At 35.0% G+C, this 24648-nt stretch overlaps 1 protein-coding gene across 2 annotated transcripts in view; it reads right to left on the reverse strand.

Moving 5' to 3' along the window:
- The window catches only part of LOC150105765 (alpha-1,3-mannosyl-glycoprotein 4-beta-N-acetylglucosaminyltransferase B-like), a 305129-nt gene that overhangs the window by 53649 nt on the left and 226832 nt on the right, over positions 1 to 24648 (reverse strand). For both annotated transcript variants that reach the window (XM_090393561.1, XM_090393560.1), the window contains exons 8-10: positions 22872 to 23002; positions 12553 to 12660; positions 1844 to 2037 (exon numbers count right to left, since the gene is read on the reverse strand). In XM_090393561.1, the coding sequence (XP_090249687.1) occupies positions 1844 to 2037; positions 12553 to 12660; positions 22872 to 23002 (433 nt within the window). The remainder of the gene's footprint in view (positions 1 to 1843; positions 2038 to 12552; positions 12661 to 22871; positions 23003 to 24648) is intronic.

The following is a 24648-nucleotide window of genomic DNA, read 5'->3' on the forward strand; positions in this document are numbered from 1 at the left end:
GGAGTAACATGGGAATTTCCCAGAAACTATACTGAAAAACTATACTTTTTTTTTTTTTTTTGCAGCTGAAAAAGCTGAAATGTGTTTGTGTCAGGAAAGGTACTAGAGATGTAAGTTAGCTCAGAGAAATCTGATCATATCTGGATATATTAAAAGTAAGAGAGAGTAACATGAGATCTTTCTTGTGATAAATTAAACAGTACTATGTTTGGTAGCAATGAAGTTCATAAAGCTGTCCTCAATCCTTGGAAGAACAGAATAGGGGATCAGAGTTTATGGCACTAGTTAAGGAAAACCTCGAGGTTTGTAATGACTGGGATATCATGTTTGTTAAATGAAAATTAGTCAGTGAGAGCAGTTCATTTAATCAGGAGAAAGAGAGGATGAAAGTATACAGCCGTAGTTAAAGTATAAATTCCTGCATTAATGTGGGGAAATCTGAGAAGAGGAAACCATCTAATACATAATGAGCAATCAGAGAAGAATCTGGCAATCCAACTACAATGAATAGAAAGCGAACCACCATCTATGCAATGACTGGTTTTTTAATCATGTCCTTCTTCTCAATTCATCCCATCATACCCTGACAAGGAATTTACAATCTTCACTTACGCTCTCCTCACCCCTTTCTTTTTCACTTCTAATATCTTCTCACATTTCATACTTTGACCTTTTAAATCATTCATTCCAACATCACTAATATCTTTAATCTTTGCAACTAGGAAAGGACAATTTTGTCACACTCATCAGGCACACCCATAAGCATGGAATCACACCATACAACATTGTTTCCTTACTCTTTTTCCCTATTCTCCTACTTTTACTGAGTGAAATACCATGCTTACATGGAATGATTCAAGCATCTCGCAGCCATACTGCTTGCCAGATGCTTGAATCATTCCATGTAAGCATGGTATTCAAACCGGCCTTGTGAACACACACACACACACACACACACACACACACACACACACACACACACACACACACACACACACACACACACACACACACACACACAGAATACAGCCAGGAATACTGACCCAGCCATAGGCCTGATTCGTCAGCCTGTGCCAGTTCCAGAGCCCAGATAAAAATTTGGGGGGGGACTAGATGGTGCCGTAAAAGGAAGAAACTGAAGACCCCCCCCCCGTAAAAAAAGGGGGGCTCACGGCTACTGTACCATCACACGGTAAGGAAGGAAGCATGGTATTTCATTCATTAAAGCTACCTCACTATTCTCCTCATCTTTCTTCACTTGTTGTCTGCCTTTTTCTTCTGAGTCGTGCTTTCATCATTTGTGCTTCATTAAGCTTCAATTATTTATGCATTCCCCTCTTTGTTCTCTACAACAATCGCATTTTCTTGCTTTTTTTCATATACCACATGATACCACTTTCAACACACTCACACCTTTTTGCTTATCACTCATTCTAACAATACATTGTGCATCTCCAACACACTAATATCACCAAACAAAAAACAAAATTTAAAGCATTTATGAACTTATTCTAATTGCTACTGCTAATTCTATGTCACTTCATGCTTTGTAATAAAATTGATCCCTATTAACTGGTATGTGCCCAGGCAATTAATGTTTTAACTTTAATTGTTTTACACTGTTTTAAGAAAACAAATAAGTTAAGAAGCAGAAAGTCTAATATAAAGGTACCACAGAAATAAACTCAACAATGATTACTGGTGGAAGAAAATGTAATTAATTACTAAATTTTATTAGTAAGTTTTTACAGAGGATTTAACATATATAACATATAAATAAACCTGATCTCTAAAATAGAGAACTATTGCAAATAAATATCTTGAAGACTGTTATACTACTTACTTTTCTATTGTAATAGAAGGATTAAAATGAAAAGCAATAATATCTCCTGGCTGAGGTAATAAGCTCCAAAAGAATGTTTCTCCTCTGTATGCCCTTAAAACTGTGTGCATTTTATATGCTTTCAATGTCGTCTTTATTTCTGCAGGTGGATTTTTATGAGGATGATGAAGTGGCAATTTTCCAAACTGTTTATCCTAGAATAGAATTATAATTACTAATTAAAAATTGATTATTTTATGGTGAAACAGTCAATTGTCAGTATGATAAAAATAACTCACTCACTACATAAATTACCTAAAAGTCTCAGCCAAAGATCCACAGCAATGTTATTCTAGTATGCAGTGAATTTTTTTAAAAATTTACTACACAATAGAATCTATAAAATGTATAACAGTTCATTTGTAGACTACTCAGTCTACAAGCCTCTGGTTTGTAGACTGAATTGTATACACAAAAGTGCATTCTAACATGCTTTATAATTCCTACATGCAAATTGCCTTTACTTTTTTTTATTTCCTCTTTTATAATGTATCAAGTAATCCTGTATTTCATGGCTTTATTTTGCTCACAGTAACTAGATTTTTCTTCTGGATTTCTGTGTTATGATTTTATTTTTTTATGCAGCAAATAACACAGAATTTTGATGATCTATATCACATATCCTGAACTTTTTCTGATGTTCTGAAGAACAATCAAGTCTATTTCTGTTTCATTACTACATGTATAATTCATTTCCCTATTGTCAGAACTGGAAGCAAAAAATGATTCCAACATCTTTTTAATGGCAAGTCCTTTCAATGTCATTTGCAAGTTCTTTGCTGTTTTTAAATGTGCTCTTCATTGGGAACTGGCTCTTGATGGAAATAAATGCTTTTTCTGTGTTAACAGTATTTCAAGACCATTTTTATATGTGCAAAATCCTTTCCATACATATGGACAAATAACAAAATAGTCCCCTTCCACCCATCACCTTGACTGATAACATTCTGTCTGAATAAACAAACTGCAATTCCTCACTTCATAATAATTAGAATAAGAAAATTCACACAACAGTATAGCAGGTAATGGCTACCATCTCATGTTCCAGCTCCTAGCTATTATTATCAAAAGCCATTTAACTCTAGACCCCCCCCCTAGATATATGGACTACTAAAAATACATAAGCAAAAGTACGAATATGTCCTTACTATCGATGGCATTGATTTCCCCCACATACAAATTAGCCAAACATTTAGCCAAAGTGCTCACACAATATACCGGCAACACACCTTCACACATAAAAAATTCAGCCCACTTTAAAGCCAGTACAGGAAACTTCTCACTCCAATACTCTGACATAATGGTCAGTTTTGATATCTCCTCCTTATTCACCAATGTCCCATTCAAAGATACCTCAGACCTCATCTAAGCCAAATTTTTTCCTGATATCTCAGCCCTATTTCAGTTCACCATGAACTTAGGCTACTTTGTTTGTCAAGGAAAATTCTACAAACAGATATAGAGAACATCCATGGGTTCTCCACTCTCTCTCCATCTCTGGCCAACTTCTTTATGGAGACCTTTGAAGAAAAAGTCAAACTCTGTCCCACATAAAACCACTGTCTGGCTACACTATGTGGATGATGTGTTCGCCATTTGGCCACATAGCCTAGATACACTCCAGTTTCTCAACACACCAGGATCCAGTTCACCTTGGAAAAGAAAAACAACAGTCTCCCTTTCCTAGACACTCTGATTACATGCCAGCCTGGTGGATCCTTGGCTTTCTGTGTTTACAGAAAACCTACACATACAAGTAGATACATTCACCAGCAGTCACAATCCATCTTCCCAACAATATGGGATTATTAAAAACCTATATAACAGAGCACAATTAAACAGTTCAGATAACAATGGCCTAACTACTGAACTTAACTATATTCTTAACACCTTCTTAGCCAATTTGGCTACAATTCCCTCCAAAAATATTAAACCAGTTAACCAAATTTCCAACTCCACTTCACAGGAGAGATTACTCTAAATCTATCACCATTCCATATATCTCCAGGATACATCTGAAAAGCTAACAAAAATCCTAAGAAAATATGACCCCACAGCTAGTTACAAACCACATAAGAAATTGGCATCTCTCATCTGCACCACCAAAGACCAGCCACTTCCCTTAGACCCACCTCGAGTACACCAAGTCCTTTGCCTTTGCAAACTGTCCTACTACAGCCAAACAGGCAGGATAGCCAATATTGGATATCTGAACACAAGGACTACATCCAGTTCCACCAATACAGCCACTCAGGACTTGCTGACTATGCAGTGGACACCAACCACAAAACACGCTGGAAGAATGCCACTTTATTATACTGCAACAAGTACGAAAGGTTATTCCTTGAATCAGCCTCAGCTCTGAAAAACTTCTCAAACCTCAACAAATATGGGTGCATGAGAATGTCCCAAATTTGGGAAGTATACATTCTAAGATCGTCAGCCCAACAGCGAAGACAACACAATTTAGCCTGCTAGGGTACACCTTTTATGACCTCTAGGACTGACTTCAATTGCCCCTTTCTTCAGCCTCATTTGTTTGGTGTGAGTGTCTGTGTGCAATTACCACTGTTTTGTGATCCCTGAAGATGGCAATGTAACATTGCCAAATCTAGGTAGTTATTAAAGTTTTTATAATTAATAATTCAGTTTATGATGTCATTTCCTAAAGAATTAGAAGTATATCTAACCAACGTATAAGCTTATCTACAAGGATAATTACCCAAAACAGCACATGATGAAAGGACCAATGGTTTGAGTGTCTTGGATCTGGTAACAGCATCAGAAGATCTATCAATACTTGGATCTGGTAATAGCATCAGACGATCTATCAATAACTACAGTAGCAACTCTACTTTTGATCAGGGAAAATAACCATGAAGTCTTGTCCTGGGAGGTTGCTCAACATGTTGAAATTTCAGTCAAGAAAGGGTTTATGTGAGACTACAAAGCTGGCAATTATGACAAATTTAGGAGGCAACTTGGAGCAGTACCATTGCATAAGAAATTACATGGAATTAATGTCATTAGTACATGGAAAGCAATCAAGGAATTGTTTGAGCGCAGTATCAATGTGCATACCCAGTGTTAGGAGGATAAGCCAAGTACAGATTAAGTGTATGACTAACAAATATAAGCAAGAGCTAAAAAAAAAAAAAGCATTGTGGAATGAATATAAACAAGGTGATCACAGCATGTCCATGAGCAATATAAAGCACAAGCAAGAAGGGTAACTAGTATGATAAGGAAGTGTGAATCAGATTTTGAGAGAAAATTAGCTAAGCAGGTTAAAGTAAATCCAAAAGTTTTTTTTTGCTACATAGAAAGTAAGAGAAAGAATAATTATGGAAAGATAATTCAGTGCTAATAGTAGAAAAATGACAGAACAGAAGAAATACTAAGTGATCACTTTGTAAGGGTACATTATCCAGGTGGTGATTTTTCAGCTACTGAGACAGAGATGGTGTGAGCATTGAACTGGAGGTACTCAGTATACTGAAAAATATCAATGTGAATACAGCAATGGGCCTGGATATATATCAGCATGTGTGCGTTATGAGAATGTGCAAGTGAACTTGGAGTGCCTCAGATGAAGTTCTGAAATCTAAGTCAGTGGTATAGCTAGAGCTTTTGCAGCCCGGGGTGATCCCTGAGTTTGCCGCCCCTCTCAATTCACACCAAAATTACTACAGAAAGTCAAAACGTCATATAGGGAAATAAATTAAAACACTATGTTTATTTTTGAGGTAAAACTTTAATTTCAACATTCTAAAATATTATTTTTCTTGCTTTTCTGTTAGCAAAATCATTGATGACATTGCCGAAGACTATTTCATAGTAATGTAGGTAAATCTTAATCAATTTTATTTAGAAAAACTTCTCTCAGAACTAGCAACACTTACAGCAATTGTGAGGAAAATTCGCAGTACAATATTTGGAAACAAGTTCTCGAGACTGTATTTTAGAATTAACTGCAAAAGTTTAAAAGGGTTCAAAGTGCTGCCCAGAGTGGACTGCCTCCTCCCTAGCTATGCCTCTGATCTGGCTCAGCTCTGGTAAGGTTCCAAAGGAAGTGGAAAGAGGATAACATAGTTCCATTACATTACATAAAGGTGGCTCCAAGATAGAAGTAACAAATTACAGACAAAAAGTATCTCTGGAGTGGTGGTTTTGTAAAAGTTGGTTGAAAGTAAAATCGAGGAATATGTGAATAGGAATATGATACTCTATAAGGGGCAGGATAGTTTTGTAAAAGGTAGAGCTTGCCTTAGTAATTTATTCACATTTTATAATAAAGTGACATCAGAACTGGATAAAAGAAATCGCTACATTTCTTTTATTCAATTTTTACTTGGAGAGCAGTGAATGAGTCAAATGGATTGCCAGAGGTGGTTATGAGTGCCCCAACAGTGAATAGGTTTAAAGATACTGCTGGATTTTGCAAAGGCATTTGACAACAGAATACTGCATGGAAAACTATTGCGTAAGTTGAAGGAAATGGATATGAGGCTAGTCGCATGAGTAGGAAGATGGCTGAAAGACATCAGAGTGTGGTATATGGTGGAGTAGAATCAAGGAGTAGAATCTATTTCATCTTTATCAATAGTTGATAAAGATGAAATAGATGTCATATAGGATGATTTAAATAAATTGGCAGTGCAGGAAAAGAACAATGGTTGTCCAAGTGTAAGGTAATGCACTTTGGGATGAAAAAATTACATACCATGTACTATATTGATGGTATTAGTTTAGAAACTGATGAAGCTAAGGATCCGAGGGTGATGGTGGAGAGAGATTTGAAATTCAGAGGACATATTGCAAAAGTTGACAAAATAGCTCAGAGGAATACTTGGATGCTGAAGAACACACAGACAAGTAAAGATGAGGTTATTATCCCGCTTTATAAGGCTATGATTTGGCCACATGTTGACTACCATGCACAGATTTGCTCACCTGTGTTTCTTGGGGACTGGGAGGTAGCGGAAAGGATTCAGAGACGAGTGACCAAGCTAGTGACAGGTCTGTGGCGATTCCCTATGAGTGCCAACAGTGAACAGGTTTAAGGCTACTGCTAGACTTCGCAAAGGTATTTGACGTTCCCTATGAGGATAGATAGAGGGCATGTGAGTTGTAGAGTTCAGCTGGCAGGCAGAGGAGAGGGGGAAAATGATAGAAACTTATAAGTTACTCAAAGAATTCCATAAGATTGACATAAAAGAAATTTTTCAATATATGGAAAGTAGGGGGAAAACAAGAGATCACTTGGAAGTTGTCTAAGAGTGCGAGGTTAGTAAAGGGCTATGTTCATTACTTGGAGAGCAGTGAATAAGCGGAATGGATTGCCAGAGGTAACTGTGAGTGCCCCAACAGTGACTAGGTTTAAGGAGATGTGTGATACGTATTGTGTTAACATATAGAGTGGGTCTCCCACAGTGAGTCTTTTGACTCCATGGAGTACCCATATAAATAATAATAATGATGATCTGCTTGTAACTAGTCAGGGGACAGGCAGATAACAGAAGCTTGAGAAATGAGCTGACTTAGCTAGTATCTGCAGCCTCATTTCTCGTAATCCTAACATGACTTGGGATGCAACAGAAGTATATGTCCAAATGTAGCTTCTATAACTGAGTGGATATATTGAACTTGAGAGAGAGCCCCAGATGTTTCTGCAGTTCTAGCCTTCTTATTGCCTGTAGAAAGCTTCATGAATCTGTATGTATAATGCACCTTTGGTAGCATTGAAATATTAGGTAGTTTAAGGTCAGTTCTATCACATACAACTTAGCAGTGAAGTTACTACATTATATATGATATGCTGTCAGGGAAGAAGCAGAAGATTCCAGTAGCGCCTCTGATTAACCAACCATATGTGTAAACAGCATAAAATTAGAGTATTCCATTCTATGGGTTTGAAAGAGCTGATTGGTAGACAACAAGAAGGGTGGAATGTTTGGTAGCCTGCAGAAAAAAAAAAACTACATGTTCGTTGGTGATATAAATATATGAATGCCATGGAGGTAGTGTATTTGATGGCATCTGTGCAAAATTGTCTATCCTAATATCTAGAGCAATGAGTGCTTTTGTTCACAAACCAAAGGGTTGTTTGGTAGTCTAACAAGCAAAACTTGAAAATTTTTGTGCTGGCTTACAAGTGCATCAAATATCTTAATCATCAGATGTTAGCCTGGATATGCTCTACCATATCATATAAACTTGTTTAAACTTGGATCTGGTCAGCTTATAAACTTTTTTTTTAAATGCTATGGCTAATTTTAAAGATATATAACCACCAGTGCTGAAGTTAATGTTAAATGTTTATTTATTAGTGTGTGTATCAGTCTGTGAAGAAAAAAAAAAAAAAATCATGCATTTTAAGTGATACAAAACCATTCATTATTTTTTTTTTTTTAATTCATAATACTATTTTCACTTTGTTTTTGCTTCTAATACGTTTTGAACTGCTTTTCAAAATAAAAACTCTCGATAAAATAAAACCCTCAGGTCTGCACATAACTACATTAGTGCATTTCTGAATTCTGATTGGCTCAGGAAACATCAGATAGTTAAGCCAGTGATCATATGATTTGGAGGCAACTCAGAAATAAATGAAAAACATTTATGTTGGAATCAGTGTAATGAAATATTTTTGGAAAATAAATACTTTTTCTCTGCTTTTCAAGCTTTTTAATTTCCACTATTAATGGTCAAATTCTGTATATTCCATGACTTAGAAAGAAATAAGCTAATGGTGTCTGCCACCCATTTTGAAAGATGGTTAATATGACTTGATACAACTGCCTTTCTATGATTCTCATATTACATGAATGACAGAAGATGGTAGTCATCCACACAGAGGGTATTTTTTACTCACAGCTGGGAGAGGTTGTTCAGTTATTGAGTTAACCTTGACTGCAAAAATATGACAAAACTGAACCTTGCAGGACTCTCCCCTCTTCACTGGGGGGGGGGGGGGGATGCCACTTGAACTTAGAAGATTTGGGTAGATAAAAAAAAAGCTCTTGATAAAAATGAGGGAACTTCCCTCTTGAGAACAAAGTTGTGTAGATCTTTAAATAATCCAAATCTCCAAGAACTGTCATATGCTTTTACCATATCAAAGAAAACTAAAATTAAGTGTTCATGTTTAAAATATCTTATGTGCTCATGAAAACAGGTTGCTTTTTTTTTCAGAAACCATAAAAGATGAGCATTAACCATTTTTTCCAAAATCTTACACAAGCATCTAGTCAGAGTAATTGGTCAACGATTTATTGGGGATTTTGATCCTTCTATGACATAGCAAATGCAATAATATCTGCCTTTTGCAGTTATTATTGCATTTAACCAGAAACAGAAAATTAGACAGTTGATCCATGGCAGATGGTCATAGATGTTTGATCATCTCATAATGGATGTTATATGGTCCAAGAGCATTTGGGTGACATCTAAGCAAAGCAACTTTTATTTCTTGTTTTGTGAAAGGTCTACTCCATAACACTTGAAGAAAACAAAATCTGTTGTTTTTCTACTTTCGTGGTTGACAGTCACATAAAAGCAAATAAAAAAAAATTTTTTAAACTCGAATTAAGTATATTCAGTGAGCCAATCATCCCTGGTCTCGCCATCAGAAACATAAGAAGATATTTCTGATGTTTTGGCAAAAATTCCCCAAGTGGGTCAGCAATTACTGTTGGATTGGCAATTGCACATCATTAGCTCAAAGGGATTGGAGCTCTTCTTTTTCTGGATTTTATCCTGGACTTCCTTGTTGTCAACATCAAAGATATGTATTGGATCCAGGATTCCCTTTGGCTCTGATGATGGATGTGTATTGCTTAGGCTCGAGTAATTTTAAGCAATGAGGTTTGCTGTTGCGAAAGATACATCAGGCTTTCTTCTGAACCCCTTGGCTGCTGTGCAATCACTGTTCCACCACAGTTCAGGGAAAAGTGAAACTGGCTAGATGTTTTAGGAATTGCAGTTGCAACACCTTGTATAAAAACACTGTTAGGAGATCAGTTGACCATGCTATCTGGATATCAAGTGATAACAAGCATTGTTGAAGCAGCACAAGATATGAATAATGACAATATTCAGTTATGTGAAGAGTATAAAGAGTAGGCCAGGAATGTTATTCAGTTGTTAAGGACAGCAAAAGCATTTGAGCAGAAATTTAACAAATCAGACCAAGAAAATCCTAGAAATTTTTTTGATATGTGGAAGTATAAGGATAAATGATTATGATAAGATGATGTTAGTGGATGAAAATGGTAGATTGATAACTGCTGTAAAGGACATAGCCAAGGTATTCAGTGAGCAATTTGTCATGGTGTTTCATCCTCAGTGTGAATCAAGAGAAGATCAGGTGTGGAAAGAGTAGGAGAGGATGGTTTACTCATTAGTGACTAAGAGGTATATGAGGTATTAATAATGATAAACATGGATGCTTAATTAGGAATTCAAGAGTGTAAGATGTCAGTGATGTTATACACTATAATTTGATCCATGCTTTTTTTTTGTTTTCCTGATAGGAGAAGAGCCGATGTTGTAGAATCAAATTCTGAAAGATGAAAATATTTAGATTAGTTGATTGAGTATATGGTTGCTCAGCATGGAAGAGTGGCAGATGCAGGAATGACTAAAAAAACTGGTAATTCTAATTTTAACAAAGAGCAGAATAATGGGAAGATGATTGTCCATACTACTTCATAATTCCTACTTAAGCATTTAAAAGAGGGATGGGGAACAGTTAGTAAAGTCAATCTGTCAGTGGCCATTTCAATCTGTCACAGCAAGTACAGGGAAAGGTAACATCAAAATGAGATCAAAGTCATTCTGGGACAAAACCTATTGCAGTATGCTGTACCCAGAAGCAGACAGGTGCAGCATACTGTAATAGGTTTTTTCCAGCTATGAAGTGGATAGCAAATGCCCCCATATTAGGGAATTGTTGGACTGGAATATGGTTGCTCGCAAGATGGTGATGCCCCTGCAGTCATGTCTATCCACTATCCTGTGTTTGTTGATGACAGTAACCTAACCAACCGGCCAAGACGTCTATAGACATCAAGGTTATCATGGATGTGAAGTGCATATTAAAATTGTAATACCAATAGTATTACATTAAAATTTATGATGAATACGAAGCATATGAGGATGTATATTTGATCCATAATGGCCGGTCAGGTGGATAACGTAATGCAGGAAGTCTTCTATAGGCAAAAGCATGCTGGCTTAGGCTTCTGCAAGAGGACTCTGATGTCAAAGTTTGTCCTGCAATGAGTCCTTAGACTTGTTGGAGGTGTCACATTGTTGTAATAGTAATAACTTTAAAAACTAAATTTATTTCTTTTTACTGCATCAGCATGTCTAATTAAAGATGTAAGAAGCAGTTTCTGTAACTCTTCGGCAGAAACAGTTTATCCTACTGTGGAAAAAAAAAAAAAGAGGAAAATCTCCCATACTACTTATTTTAATGAAATGTATTAATAGCTATCAATAAAGTCACAAACTGTTCATTCTTTCTACTTCAAGATTCACACTTTTTACCCTCTTCCTATAAAAAGGATTTCTGCAGAAAAATGATCAAACATTTAAAAATCTTCCGCATCTGTTCTCCAAAAACAGACAAAGTTATTACTAATCTAATGGGACTTTTAATATTTGTTGAACATTCTGCCTTCTTCTATATGAAAAATATAGAAGTAACATATGCAAGTTCCAAAGTTCCTTTATTTTTTTCTGCCTTTTATCGGTTATTCTAGTTCCTTTGTAATGCAACAGCTAAAAATCTTTAAACATTTTTCTTTCATTTTGAAAGACTTCTAATGGAACTTTCCACCAACTTGATCCAAAAATTCTTCTCTCTCTCTCTCTCTGTGTAAACAGCTGTTTACAGTTACTGTATTTTCTTTTTGCATATGTTTGCATATTCTCCAACATAATATATAATACTTCTGGTTTTCACTTCAGTCATAAGGTAGAAACCAGGAGTATCTCATAGCACTTTACTTGAAAGCAGTAAAATCTCTCACTTTCAATGAAATAAGTTAGTCTTAACATATCTTTTAAACATATGTAACCATTAAATAAATTATGTTCCTTATTTTGGATAGCCTAACTAACAATCAAGTGAATCTTCTACTACATTCACTTTCTTAAAAATTAACACTACATGTAAACGATATTTCAGCAAAGTACAGCTATATATATATATATATATATATATATATATATATATATATATATAAATTGATGAATTTTGTGCTTTTCTCACAACATATTTTGCACTAACAAAAGAACCTGATAATTATAAAGAGAAAATTTAAGTTTATATTGATACTCATTTAATTAAATACAAATGCTGCAGGTGCAGTACATGTATTTAATGAATGACCACCTGCTATACCTTCAGTCCACACACAAGTGAATCACTGTGTGTGTATGCCATTCTTCTAAGCACAAGTAATGAGCCCAAAGCAGCCATATTCACTAACTTTAGTAATATGAGTTTCATGTTTACATTTCATGCACATTCAGCAATTGGACTGATCCCATAAAAAAAATGCTTTTTTTTTTTTTTTTACTTATCTGCATATACATATATACAATAAAATAAATGGCACTTAAATACCAGTTGTTTTATTTTTTTTATGAAGCTTCCTTACCTTCAACTTTTGCACTTTACCCCTCAGTGATGAATGAGTTCCAACATGCTGGAACAATGATGGTTTATAGTGAAGCCAGACTTGATCTTTCCTCTTCTTACAATCTTTCTGTAAAGAAATAGGTGGATTACATACCATGTACTAAAAGCACCTTTAAGCTAAGCAATACCTGTAATTACACATTTTAAACTTCTTCCTTAAAAAACATGATGGTAGGTGAGAAAGAAGTATCTACAGTGCATTTATTACGATTAGCACAACAGCAATACAGAATGTATAAGCACATTATTCAGCAATGCATAAGTTTTTACACAGGAAGAAAAAAAACTTTTTTTTTTTCAGAACGACAGCAAAAATTTTTGCACCAACTTCTTCACCTCTTGAATATAGCAAATGCTCTTTCAAAGCAGTTCTGAATAACCCAAGTAGGTAACAGTGTGACAGAGAAAGATCTAGACTTTATGGAAGATATTGGATAACAAACAACATTTGGAATGCTTTTGCAGTTTGGCTCATAATATAGGAATAAGCACTGTCAAACAATAATAGCTTGTGATTTGAATATTCAAAACATTTTATTCTGATATTGCTTTTAGGAAGACACTGTTTTTTAAACATTAATTTCCTCAGTTACCCAATATCACATAATTTACTGATTTATAATAATCAGAAAATAATATAAATGAGAAATATACAAAATTTGCTAATTTATAATAATCACAATTTAATTTTGGTATTGGAATATTAAAAGTTATCTGAGACAGTTACTTTGAAAAAAACATAACGAATTAAACAAAAAGTGCAGCTATGTTTCCTAGCACTATTTTTGTGTGTGTGTGAGAGAGAATATATTTTTTTTTTGGGAGGAGTAACTCTCAAAGGCGAAATACAATATTAATTCTATTATGAAAATTTTGGAAATGAAATTTCACTTTTGGTGTATGCACCTATACATGTTTTAAATGAAAAAGTATTGCTACTTCAAAACCGCAGTATAATATCTAAATTAGCAGAAAACATGTACATAACAGTTTACTTCATAACAGCTATTTATTTCAATTTGTAATAAGCAATTTGAGGAAACGAAGAAAGTTAAAGTAAAAAGAAGTACAGATTATATTATAAAGATTATACATTACATGATATGATTCAAAATTTATGTATAATTCTCTATAAAGCAAAATCGTAAAAGTGTGAATCTTCACACAATCTTAGAACTAATCTTCGAACTAAGATTATGAATAAAAAATAAAGAATAACTTAATTTGGAACACAGAGTGGCTGTATTTTTTTAAGATTCGGATTTTCATTAATTTCTAAAATAATTATAATGACTCAAGTTCTGGTAGAATAAAATGTATTGGTGACTAAAATAATTAGCAAAAAATTTGATAATGACTTTGGTCTTCCAAGATGTATTAAGTGATGAAAGCATGGAAGGATCTCTTATTTTGCACTGGCATTAAAAATTATAATTATATGATAAAAGAAGTATAAAAAATAAATATAACTTATAGGTATTTAGTCTAATATAACTAAGATTCCAGTTACCGAACAAACGGCAAGCAACTGCATTTCTTACTATAGGTAACCGAGCATAGCTACGTATGCAAGATAATCTAGTTAAGCGTTCGCCTCAGTGTGAAGGATTATCACACCTTCTAATGGACATGACGGCCAAACTGCAGTTCTTATCCATGTTCTTTCAATGGGGGGGGGGGGGGGAATCTCATCAAGGCTTTGCTGGATGTATATATACATCCTGGCTTGTAGGGAGGTTAAACTGAAAGCAAATGCCTTAAAGAAATTAAAATCAATCAGCATGATGTAGAAGTTAAGAATTTTACATACTTGGGAGCAACAATTGTAAATACTCAAGACAGAAATGAATGAGATATAATGGAAAGACTGACAAACTCTAATACTGCTTTCAGAAAATTAAATAATATATGGAAATCTTCAAAAATATCATAATAAAACCAAAAGAAAGATCTTCAATAGCAACTTTCAGGCCATATTATTATATGGATCATAGACATGGAAGATGACCAAAAAATCAGAAAGCTAAATTAAAGTCTTCAAACAAAATCTCTGTGTAAAATATTAAAAATATTTAGTCCCAACGTATAGAGGATAACATATAAGCTGACAGTGCAAAAAAGCATTGCCAATGAACTAAAAAAACAGATGGAAATAGATAGGACACATACTGAAAATGGACAGCAGAGAGATTCAAGGAGTGGCTTTGATGTGGATTCCAGAAGAAAAACAAAAAGTGGGAAGGCCTAAATTAACTTGGCAGAGAAAAAGAAAATAAAAGAATAGCTGATGGAAGAGCGAAAGAAGCAAAACTGGTGGCTCATGCTAGAGTGATCTGGAAGAAATTGATCTTGGCCTTATGTGCCATGAGATAGAAAGAGAATAAGTAAATATGTCTCCCACAATGAGTCTTCTGACTTCATCAAGATACTCATATACAAGGGAAGATTAAGCCAGCTAGAGGGACTCTGGCAGTAAAATTTACCATACCCCTAAAAAATTTCTATATTTGAAAAGTTGACATTTCTCTTGCAGCCTGATATACTTGTGTGGCAGTATTGAATTTGTATTTATCTTATTTTAAAAATAGTAGGAATTATTTCAATTCATCGTCAAAATGCACAATATCATTCTTATAGATCTGTTTTAATTTTTCCACATAACTTGGGTCCCCTGGTGGCTGCCCAGGACTGACACTGGCTTGATCTGCCTCTGCCCATATAATAATAATACTGTACTCTTTTCACAGTTAATGACTAATAAATTCACTCCTTGTATTGCTGACTCAGTCATAAAATTCTATATCTTACATTTCAAGAAGTTCTCTTGCCCTAAGGCAATTAGAGAAACTGTAATTGAGTCTGGTCATATGGAGTCCCCATAAGTAGTGATACTTTATATAAGAATTCTTTAGGCTGCTGATTAAACTAGGCATCTACTTTATTTTGATATCCGATTAGGGATGCTATCATTCGAGTCCCATTTAGAGAAAAGAAAATATGGAAGCTGATGAGGAAATAGAGGTTCTCCCTTCTTGACATATCAACACAGCCTACATATCATTGTTGGATAATTTATGCAATATGGCACCATCCAATGTCATATAAAAGTCCCATATGGGACTTTGCCTGCAGCATTTGCTAAAATTGGTAATGCTCGAGTCAAATAGCAACTAGAAAGAGACTTCAATATTGCCATTATGACCCAAGTGGAAACATCTAGTCTCCCTCAATACAAAAATTCAGGACTTCACAACCAGAGGAAGATCATGTTTCCTTTTCCCTGTCTACATTGCTGAATTTTACAAAGCCTATTGCTACCATCAGTGTATGATGCACTGAAACCATTAAATCCTTGCATGCAGCCTCAAGAACAAATGTCCATGACAATTTGCATGGAGAATTATCATTATCCATTAGCATACCCATCGTGTTGCACAAATTGGTCAAAGGGTGATGGAATATCCTTCATGTAGTTTAGTCCTCACCAATAGCTTCAGACTTTTGCTTAGCTTCACTTCAGCCCATAATAAATGCAAAAAATTATCAAAAAATTCAAAACGTAAATGCACTAAGCTTGCATCATGTTCAAATGGCAGTCAAGACTTTTGACAGGGCTGTCGGATGAATCTTCTACCTTTCCATGTTTCCACTTCTCACATCCTGATGGCACACAATAGTAGTATCTCTTGAAGATTAGACAGACCACATGGATCAGTCTTTTTCTCCAATGTGTTTAGATAACCAAAGCAAAAATCCTCACACTACTCCATTAACTACCCACAATATGATCCCTCTGAACTTTTGTCAACAAAAGGACATCAGAAAAATACTCAATAGCCTTGATACTAACAAGTCTCCTGGTCTTGATGGTATTCCTACAGTTGTAGTAAAAGCTTGTGCTCTAGAAATCATAGCTAGTCATCTTGTACAAGTTGTCACACTCATCTGCCACCTATCCAACAGCTTGGAAGCAAGCTTTATATAGCATGTTCACCCCCCCCCCAAAAAAAAGGAGATAAAAGTAAACTATCAATCTATTGCTTCAATTTCAATACTCTTGAAAATAATGGAAAAGTTCATCAACAGCTAACTTCTCTGATACTCATTAGTTATTCAATGATCACCAATATGGATTCTGCCATTCTCACTCCACAACAGATCACTTAGCTCACCTTACTCATCTTTGATACAAGTCATGGAAAAGTTTGGAGAAACTCAGGTGGTTGCTTTAATAATATTTCCAAGCCATATGACCAAGTCTGGCATCATAGACTTCTTATCAAGCTACTAGCTTATGGTTTTCCTCCTATCCTTTGTAAGTGGATTGCAAACTTCCTCTCCAGTCATTCATTGTGGATAATGGTAGATTATCTATTTTCATCAGATTTTTCAATGATTGCTGGAGTATCTCTGGGCTCTCTATGCTTTCACTTACATTCTTCTTCTGTCCATACTCAATGATCTTCTCTTTCTAACATCCAATTCTATTTAAAGCTTTGTAGATAATAGTACTCCCTCTCTATTCCTCTTCATTTACAAACCCTTGAAGTGCTCAGATGATTCAGACTTCAAGATCATCTTAAAGTAAAGCTTAAAAACTGATCTTCTTGTCATTATCAAGTGGAGTGAGGATAACCTAGATAACTTGGTGAGTAAAAGTAATTACAGTAAGTTTATTGTATCAAGGAGCACTCTTCCACAGTCAACCTTGTTGGCTATTACCTTTTAGTGATATGATTAGAGCATGATGCTCTTAAATTAAGAAATAAGACATAGTATAAGTATTAAGTTAATGGAAAGGAGAGACCTACCTTCAAAATATCTAGGATTTAAGATGGTGTAATTGCTTCTTCTGTTTCCTTTGCATAAAAAAACGTAGTTGAACATACCAAAAACTTGTATAATATAAATGAAGTGAAAATTAAATTAAACACTAAGCTAATGAACAAACGGTTTATAACTGGAAAAACGATAAATAGACAATATATAAATGGATGAATATAAAAATAAAAACCTACATCAATGATCTTCTCTTTCTGACATCCAATCCTACTGTCTATTCTTCTTCATTTACAAAACCTTATAGTGCTCAGGTGAGGATTGTGGAATATAAAATGAAAAAATGCCTTGCTATATACATGATTTTATAAATGAAGAAAAGAGAAAAGAATGTGTAATTTAGCATTTTTAGTAAAAAAAAAAAAAAAAAACCTTACAGACAACTGATATTTCTTATGAATTCTTAATATGATGAAATTTTAGTGCATGATGAAGTGAAGAATTCTTCATTTTATACATTGCCTATTATTGAGTTGTTTTTATTTTTCATTTACAGTGGAGTAAATGCTGCTGTACTGAACTGACTGCTATCATTCTTCTACTAACATAGAAACACAAGTGGCTGCTGTTAGTGGTCAACATCCATATACAGTTTAGCTCCCAACTTATGAAATCAAATTCTCATCCTCCTCCAGTTCCATATACTTTTGCTATTTGGAAGTCTTCCACATACTGTTTTCTCCAATGATTACAACCATCAGTGCTTCAAGAAACTTATTAACAAAGGTTCTTTCTTTTCTTTAACTTGCCCACACATACACAGCACAGTCATGTCATGTCATAGGACCTTGTGTGTGTGATATAGAGAGATATTACTTTCACATTTGGTGCGATACTCAAAAAAATCCTCTCTAAGAATTCTTGCGTCATCAGTTGTCCAAAACTGTTTGGACAACTGATGACTCTTCTCCCTTTCTCTCCCCAGCCATTCTCACAGACGGTCTGTTTCTGCATTGTGTCTTTTCTATTGATACTTCCATGGATGTTCAAGCACAACTTGAATCAATCATTTCTCCCATTTCTGTTAAACCTACAATAACATATGCAGCAAGCAAGCTATCCAACATTCATTTACCTCTGTTCTCTGTAACCTTCTTCATGAAGTATTCCCTATATAATTTAAGGATTTTTTTTTTAAAAGACTTAAATTATACTTGACAAGAAATTACATTCTTATACTTAAATGTAAGTAAATAAGAGTTTACTAATGCTTTTAATTTTGCAAAAACTGTTGACTTTATTTCAAATAGTGACTCAGAATCCTATGATGCACAGTACATTCTCTTTCTCATGTTAATATTGACATGCATTATGGAAGGGCTATTACTAAGACTTTCTACAATTTTCTATACATTCTACAGCTTCTCTTGTGTGGGTGTGTCAGAATTAACAAGGTGGCCAGAAAATTTATCCTTTTTTGCCCAAGCATCTATTTGGGCAATGAATGTCCAAACTTGTTACAATGATGACACAACTAGATGGAAAAATCAATATTAGGATATTCAACTGGAAGAACATACTTTCCTAACATATCAAAAAAAATCTGCATATGTAAGTGCATATGCAGAAACACTGGGTCCCCACATACCATATATTTGCTTTGGGGGAAAATCTTTTAAGAGTCTAAATATTCAGAGTATTTTAGACTCTGAAATTCAACAATCATGGCTGTTTAAATTCTCTGAAATGTTGCTTCTTCTGTAAATATGATTCTGTTGAAGAAATTTTCATTAGTTTTCATATTTTCACATAATTATAGCAAATTTTAAATAGGCTTATATCAGTGGTATGCTGAATTATTAGTAATTTATAGGACTTATATCACAATCTTTTTTTTTAACCTATTTTAATCACTCTTCATGAGGTGAAGAGTGGTGTCCATGGAATATCCTATCCAAGATTGGAAGTGTACAGGTAGTTGACTTCTTCAGACTTCATAAAAGTGACTCCCAAATGTATTCAGTAGTTTCTGGAGAAGTTTGCAAGCATATTTATTTTGTGATCCCACTCTCAAAAAAAAAAAAAGTTCAGAACCAAAAGTACATGAGGACAATAGATGGCCTAAAGACCACCCCTCCTCCAAGAATTCAAACATGGAACTTTTCAAAACACTTCAAGCTTCCAATAAGCAGGGTGGTAATATCAGACAAGGTGATGATTCACTTCTCACCTAAGACACAAACAGCCACTCCTGATAGGATTCAAACATGCACCTTGTTATTTGCAGAGTAGGTAGGATATCTGCTTGACCAACCAGTGTAGAAATGTATGCTTACGTTTTTCAACATTGCCTGTTTCTTTAAACTTACTTTTAACAGTTAGAAGTTAACTTTTAACTTTAAACAGAACCATTCAATAAATTTATCATAAGATGTATTAGCCTGAGAAATTATCCTAAATTCTTGTTGCATATATTACTGGCCATGTGATGCATCATGGTTCTCAGGTGTGAAATGCTGATTTTGTTTTTTGTATCCTATTTTATTATTACCCCAAGACCTTATGGAGTCAAAGACTCATCTGGGAGGTCCTTTTATAACACACACACACACACACACACACACACACACACACACACACACACACACACACACACACACACACCTTGCAAACACCATACTCTCAGGCAAGGCATTCCAATCATTTACAACTCTGCACGAAAAAAACCTGCCTCTCACTCAATCTTTATACAGTTTCCAGGGATGACCTCTGGTTCTTCCCTGATCTCCCACTATTTTCTGTAAACCACTCCAGCATTGATCCTATAACAAGCCCCTTACTAACTTGTAGGTCTCTATCATATCTCCCCTCTTCCTCCTGTCCACCAGACTCTGCAAGTTGCATCTTCTCAATCTTTCCTCATACTCAACATTCCAAAAGGTTAGAAACTACCATAGTCAGTCGTAATCGCCGGTCCCTTTCCAACATCTCTTCGTCCTCTTGAAAACCAGGTGACCAAATCTGGGCACAATAATCAATGTGTGACCTAATCAAAGCCTTATACAATGGAACAAGAATCTCCCTACTTCTACAAGTCAGTATCCTCTGCATCATTCCCAGAAGCCTTTGTGTTGTCTTCACAATTTTGGCTATGTCCCCCTAAATTTGAGATCCTTATCTACTATCACTCCCAGATCTCTTATTTCCTCTACCTCCGACAATATATCCTTACCAAGCATAAATTTTGCATCTCATCTTTGTTTTCCAAATTTTAAAACCTTACATTCTGCAAAATTAAACTCGCACCCCCATTCCCGTGCTCAATCACTCAATTTATTCGTCTTCTTGTAAGGCCACAACATCTTCTCTACTCTTCATGGTTCGTCCCAACATTGCATCATCTGCAAACAACTGAATATCTCCATCCAAATCTTTGCAATATCATTAATATATACAAGTTAAACAGTAATGGCCCTAAAACAGACCTCTGAGGCACACCGCTAGTGACTTTCCTTGTCTTGGATATTACTCCCTATACACAACTTGCTGATAGCCAGGAAGCCAATCTCCAATCCAATACACTAATCTAATATCCATCCTCATCTGCTCTAGTTTGACTGTCAACTTATCATGAGGTACTCCATCAAAAGCCTTTGCAAAATCCAAGTATATTACTGTGTATCCCTCTCCTCTGTCAAGGAAGCAGTCACTTGATTGTAATAAGTAAGTAGATTACTAAAACATGGCCTTCCTTTCCATGCTGTCCATCAAAGAGTACCATTTGTTGTCAACCCAACTCTGGATCCTAGTTCTCACAAGCTTCTCCAACAACTTAACCATAACACCTGACACACAGAGATAGGCCTATAGTTTGATGCTTGAGTTCGATCACCTCCTTTATGAAGTGGCACAATCTTACCCTCCTTCCACTCCTTAGGAACTTGACCGAGTGCAAGACTCATTAAAAAAATATGTCAAGGCAGGTGTCAACTCCTTGGCACATTCCTTCAGAATACATGGTGATATATTATCAAGCCCCACAGCCTTATTAACATCTAGTTTACTCAACTCCCAATACACCTCTTGCTCACTTACAGTCAGTCTCTCCTCCCCATGAAGTCACATTCACAAGATTAAAAGACCTTCATGAACTGCTCATTAAGTATCTCCACCACACATTCTGCAACAGCTGTCTTTATACCATTTTCTCCAATCAATGTCATCCTTCCATAATCATTCTTTCTTTTGCTGGCTACATATCAAAAGAACTCCTTAGGATTCTTTTTGGCTTCATTCACTGGCACTATTTCCCTCTTGCATCTCTACTTTGTAATGGACATAACTCTTTCTCTATCATCAATAGCACTCCTCTCCTTTTTTTACCCCTTCTATCCTCACAAAACACATCATACCCTTCCGTCTCTATTCCTGTCAGGATGTCGTCCTCTTCCAACCATGTCTCACTTATTCCGACACTCTTTGGGTGAACAGACGAAATTAGTGCAACCATTTCATCTGCCTTGTTTCTTATACTTCTAGCATTTGTATACAAACACAACAGATCATTTCTGGGTCTACAGCTAGTTCCACTGATACCACTCTTTCGATGTGATCTCTCCATGCTCGACTGGGGCCATTTCCCTTTCTGCTTATTCATTTTAGAACCATTTTCAATTTCAACTGTTTCCTCTTGATTCCAGGTCATCCCATTCCTTTCCTGTTTACACATGCTCTCACCTCCTCTTGGAGCATCCACCTTTCCCACGCTGTGTACCCCTGTTCGCCCTGAGCCTCCCCATTTGAAGAAGTGTTTTATAAAAAATAACTTAATCGAGATTAGTGATTTTATTAGTAATTTACTGTTGCTTTAAATAAACATAAAATAAAATATCATTATAAACAGACAAGAAAACATTCACCAAAGATAACCAACAATACTGGTTATTATTTGTCATCTTGACACCAATCAGTTAGATCGGGATGAAGGAGTAGGTGAATAACTATCTTACTGTAATCAGCCTTGTTGGCTAACTTCTTCCACTCTCTGAAGAACATGAAATGGACTCAAATCCCATTCAGAAAAAGTGATTAATGAATATCACTGCTTAGTGTAAGGTTATTAGAGCTTATTAGAGACCTATAATGGCTTGAAAGACCATCCAGCTTATTAGAGACCTATAATGGCTTGAAAAAAGTTCCATATTTGGTCTCTATAACAAGATTTCCTCCAGCTTACCTAATTCTGACCCCACCTACAGTACTAATATCCTATATGTTGCAACTTTTCATAGTACAATTAACATGAAGTTGTTTAAAATACTAGTATTCTTTTATGAAAATAATGAATTTCAACTATAAAACATGCATGACCACTTACCTCACTTCTACTTAGAAATAAACTTTTAAATTTCTCAAAAATAAATACTGTTTCCCAAAGAACTTAAAATGCAAACCAAAGCTATACAAATTTACTGTAATTAAATAATTTAAGGATCTTACCATATCCTTGTCAAAGCGGCATACTTTTGTTTGAACAACATGATCAAGTAACCAGTCCACAGGTTTGTCATTATAAAATATGACAAAAAATGTTACCAGCTTGGAGAGATCAATGCATTTGAACATTTTTCCTATTAAACAAAATAGTAGTAAATATGTTACAACAGTAGATACCATATTCATTTGAATCTAAGATAAACCTTTTTAATATTCAGAGTATTAACTGATTAGGATCTTGAGTGTCCTTTGAAAAAATCTTCTGTATATAAGAAACAGGAAAGTGATATGAATTAACAGAAAAAATCAAAAAAATTATTCATAAGCTTAATCAGACCATAAATTATCTAAAAATTATGCTTAAGTACATGAGATGAAAATATAAGTTAAATAAAGGTAATCACACAGAATAATAAAACTATTAATGGGTGTGCACAATGCATCTATTTCCATTTACATTCAAAATTAAAAGGAAAGGAACTAATCAACCTCAAGATGAACAGGCAGTTGGATGCTACACCGCAGACCTCAACATTTAATAATTTTCAAAAAACTCCAACTTCCCAAAAACCATCATGTAGATAGTTTATATGCACACAGAATATGGAACACTGTGAGAAAGAGAAAGAATATGAACTGCAGATGTCATAAGTGAAACAAATACTCAAGTGTACAGTACAGAGATATCATATAAACTCTTTGGTTAGCCAAGTGGAGACCACAACTGTTCTTCAATCAGCAAAATTTGAATCGAACTGTAAAATCTCACATGATAAGTTAATTTAGTTAACTTATCGTGCTTGGTTTTACAAGGCTGTCAAATGAAAATATTAAAAAAATAAGATGTATTGTGTTTTTCTTAAATATAAATTGATGACCTTGTAAAATATTTTTCGATGTTACCTATGTAACTATAATGTGTAAAAAAGTCAGAGAAAAGGGATTATGCTTTATTAGCATTTAGACTTGAGCAGGATAAAATTGAATTTCATGTTGAAAAGAATAACATGTAAGAAAGTTTTAAAGCGAATAAAAGTTGAGCAGCTCTCAGATGTGAACTGTAGACTAAAATACACAAAGATTATTGAAGAAAAAATGAAAGAGTTTGAGAACAGGAACCAAACCTTGGAGATTCAGTGGCAAGCTTTGAAGAAAACCCTGATTGATTCAACCAGAGAGGCATGTGGTGAGGTTGTCTGCAAGGATAGAAAAATCAGAACTCCATTGTGGACACAGGAAGTTAAACAGGCAGTGAAGGAAAAGAAGAAAGCATATCAAAAGTCCCTGGCAAAAAAGTTAGCTTTTGTTCTAAGAGAATACAGAGACAAATGTAAGAAAGCTAAACATTGCGTAAAACTAGCTAAACAAAAGTCATGGGAAGACTTTGGTAAGAACATAGAAAATAAATATCAAGAAGGTTGCAAGATATTCTGGAGGTTGTTGAAAAAGCTTAGAAATGGAGGAAAGAATGCTGTAAAAGGAATTAGAGATGATAAAGGTGACATGAAAACAGGAGAAAAAGATATCCATGAAGTATGGAGTAATTATTTCGAAAAATTGCTAAATGAAACAAGCAGTGATAGCACATTGGTAAAAAACACTCAACAGGAATACAGTCAGGAATACATATCCATACTTGAAGTAGAAAAAGGCATCAAAGGCTTGAAATGTGGAAAGGCAGCAGGACTAGATGATATTCGACCAGAAATGCTGAAGTACGGTGGTATAAAAGTCTTAGAGCGGCTGCACTGCATAGTTCAGAGAGCCTGGACAGAGGGAC

Source organism: Typopeltis vanoorti, chromosome 6 (genome assembly GCF_054136105.1).
Source record: "Typopeltis vanoorti isolate ZY-2024b chromosome 6, IOZ_Tvanoo_1.0, whole genome shotgun sequence".
Taxonomy (NCBI): domain Eukaryota; kingdom Metazoa; phylum Arthropoda; class Arachnida; order Uropygi; family Thelyphonidae; genus Typopeltis; species Typopeltis vanoorti.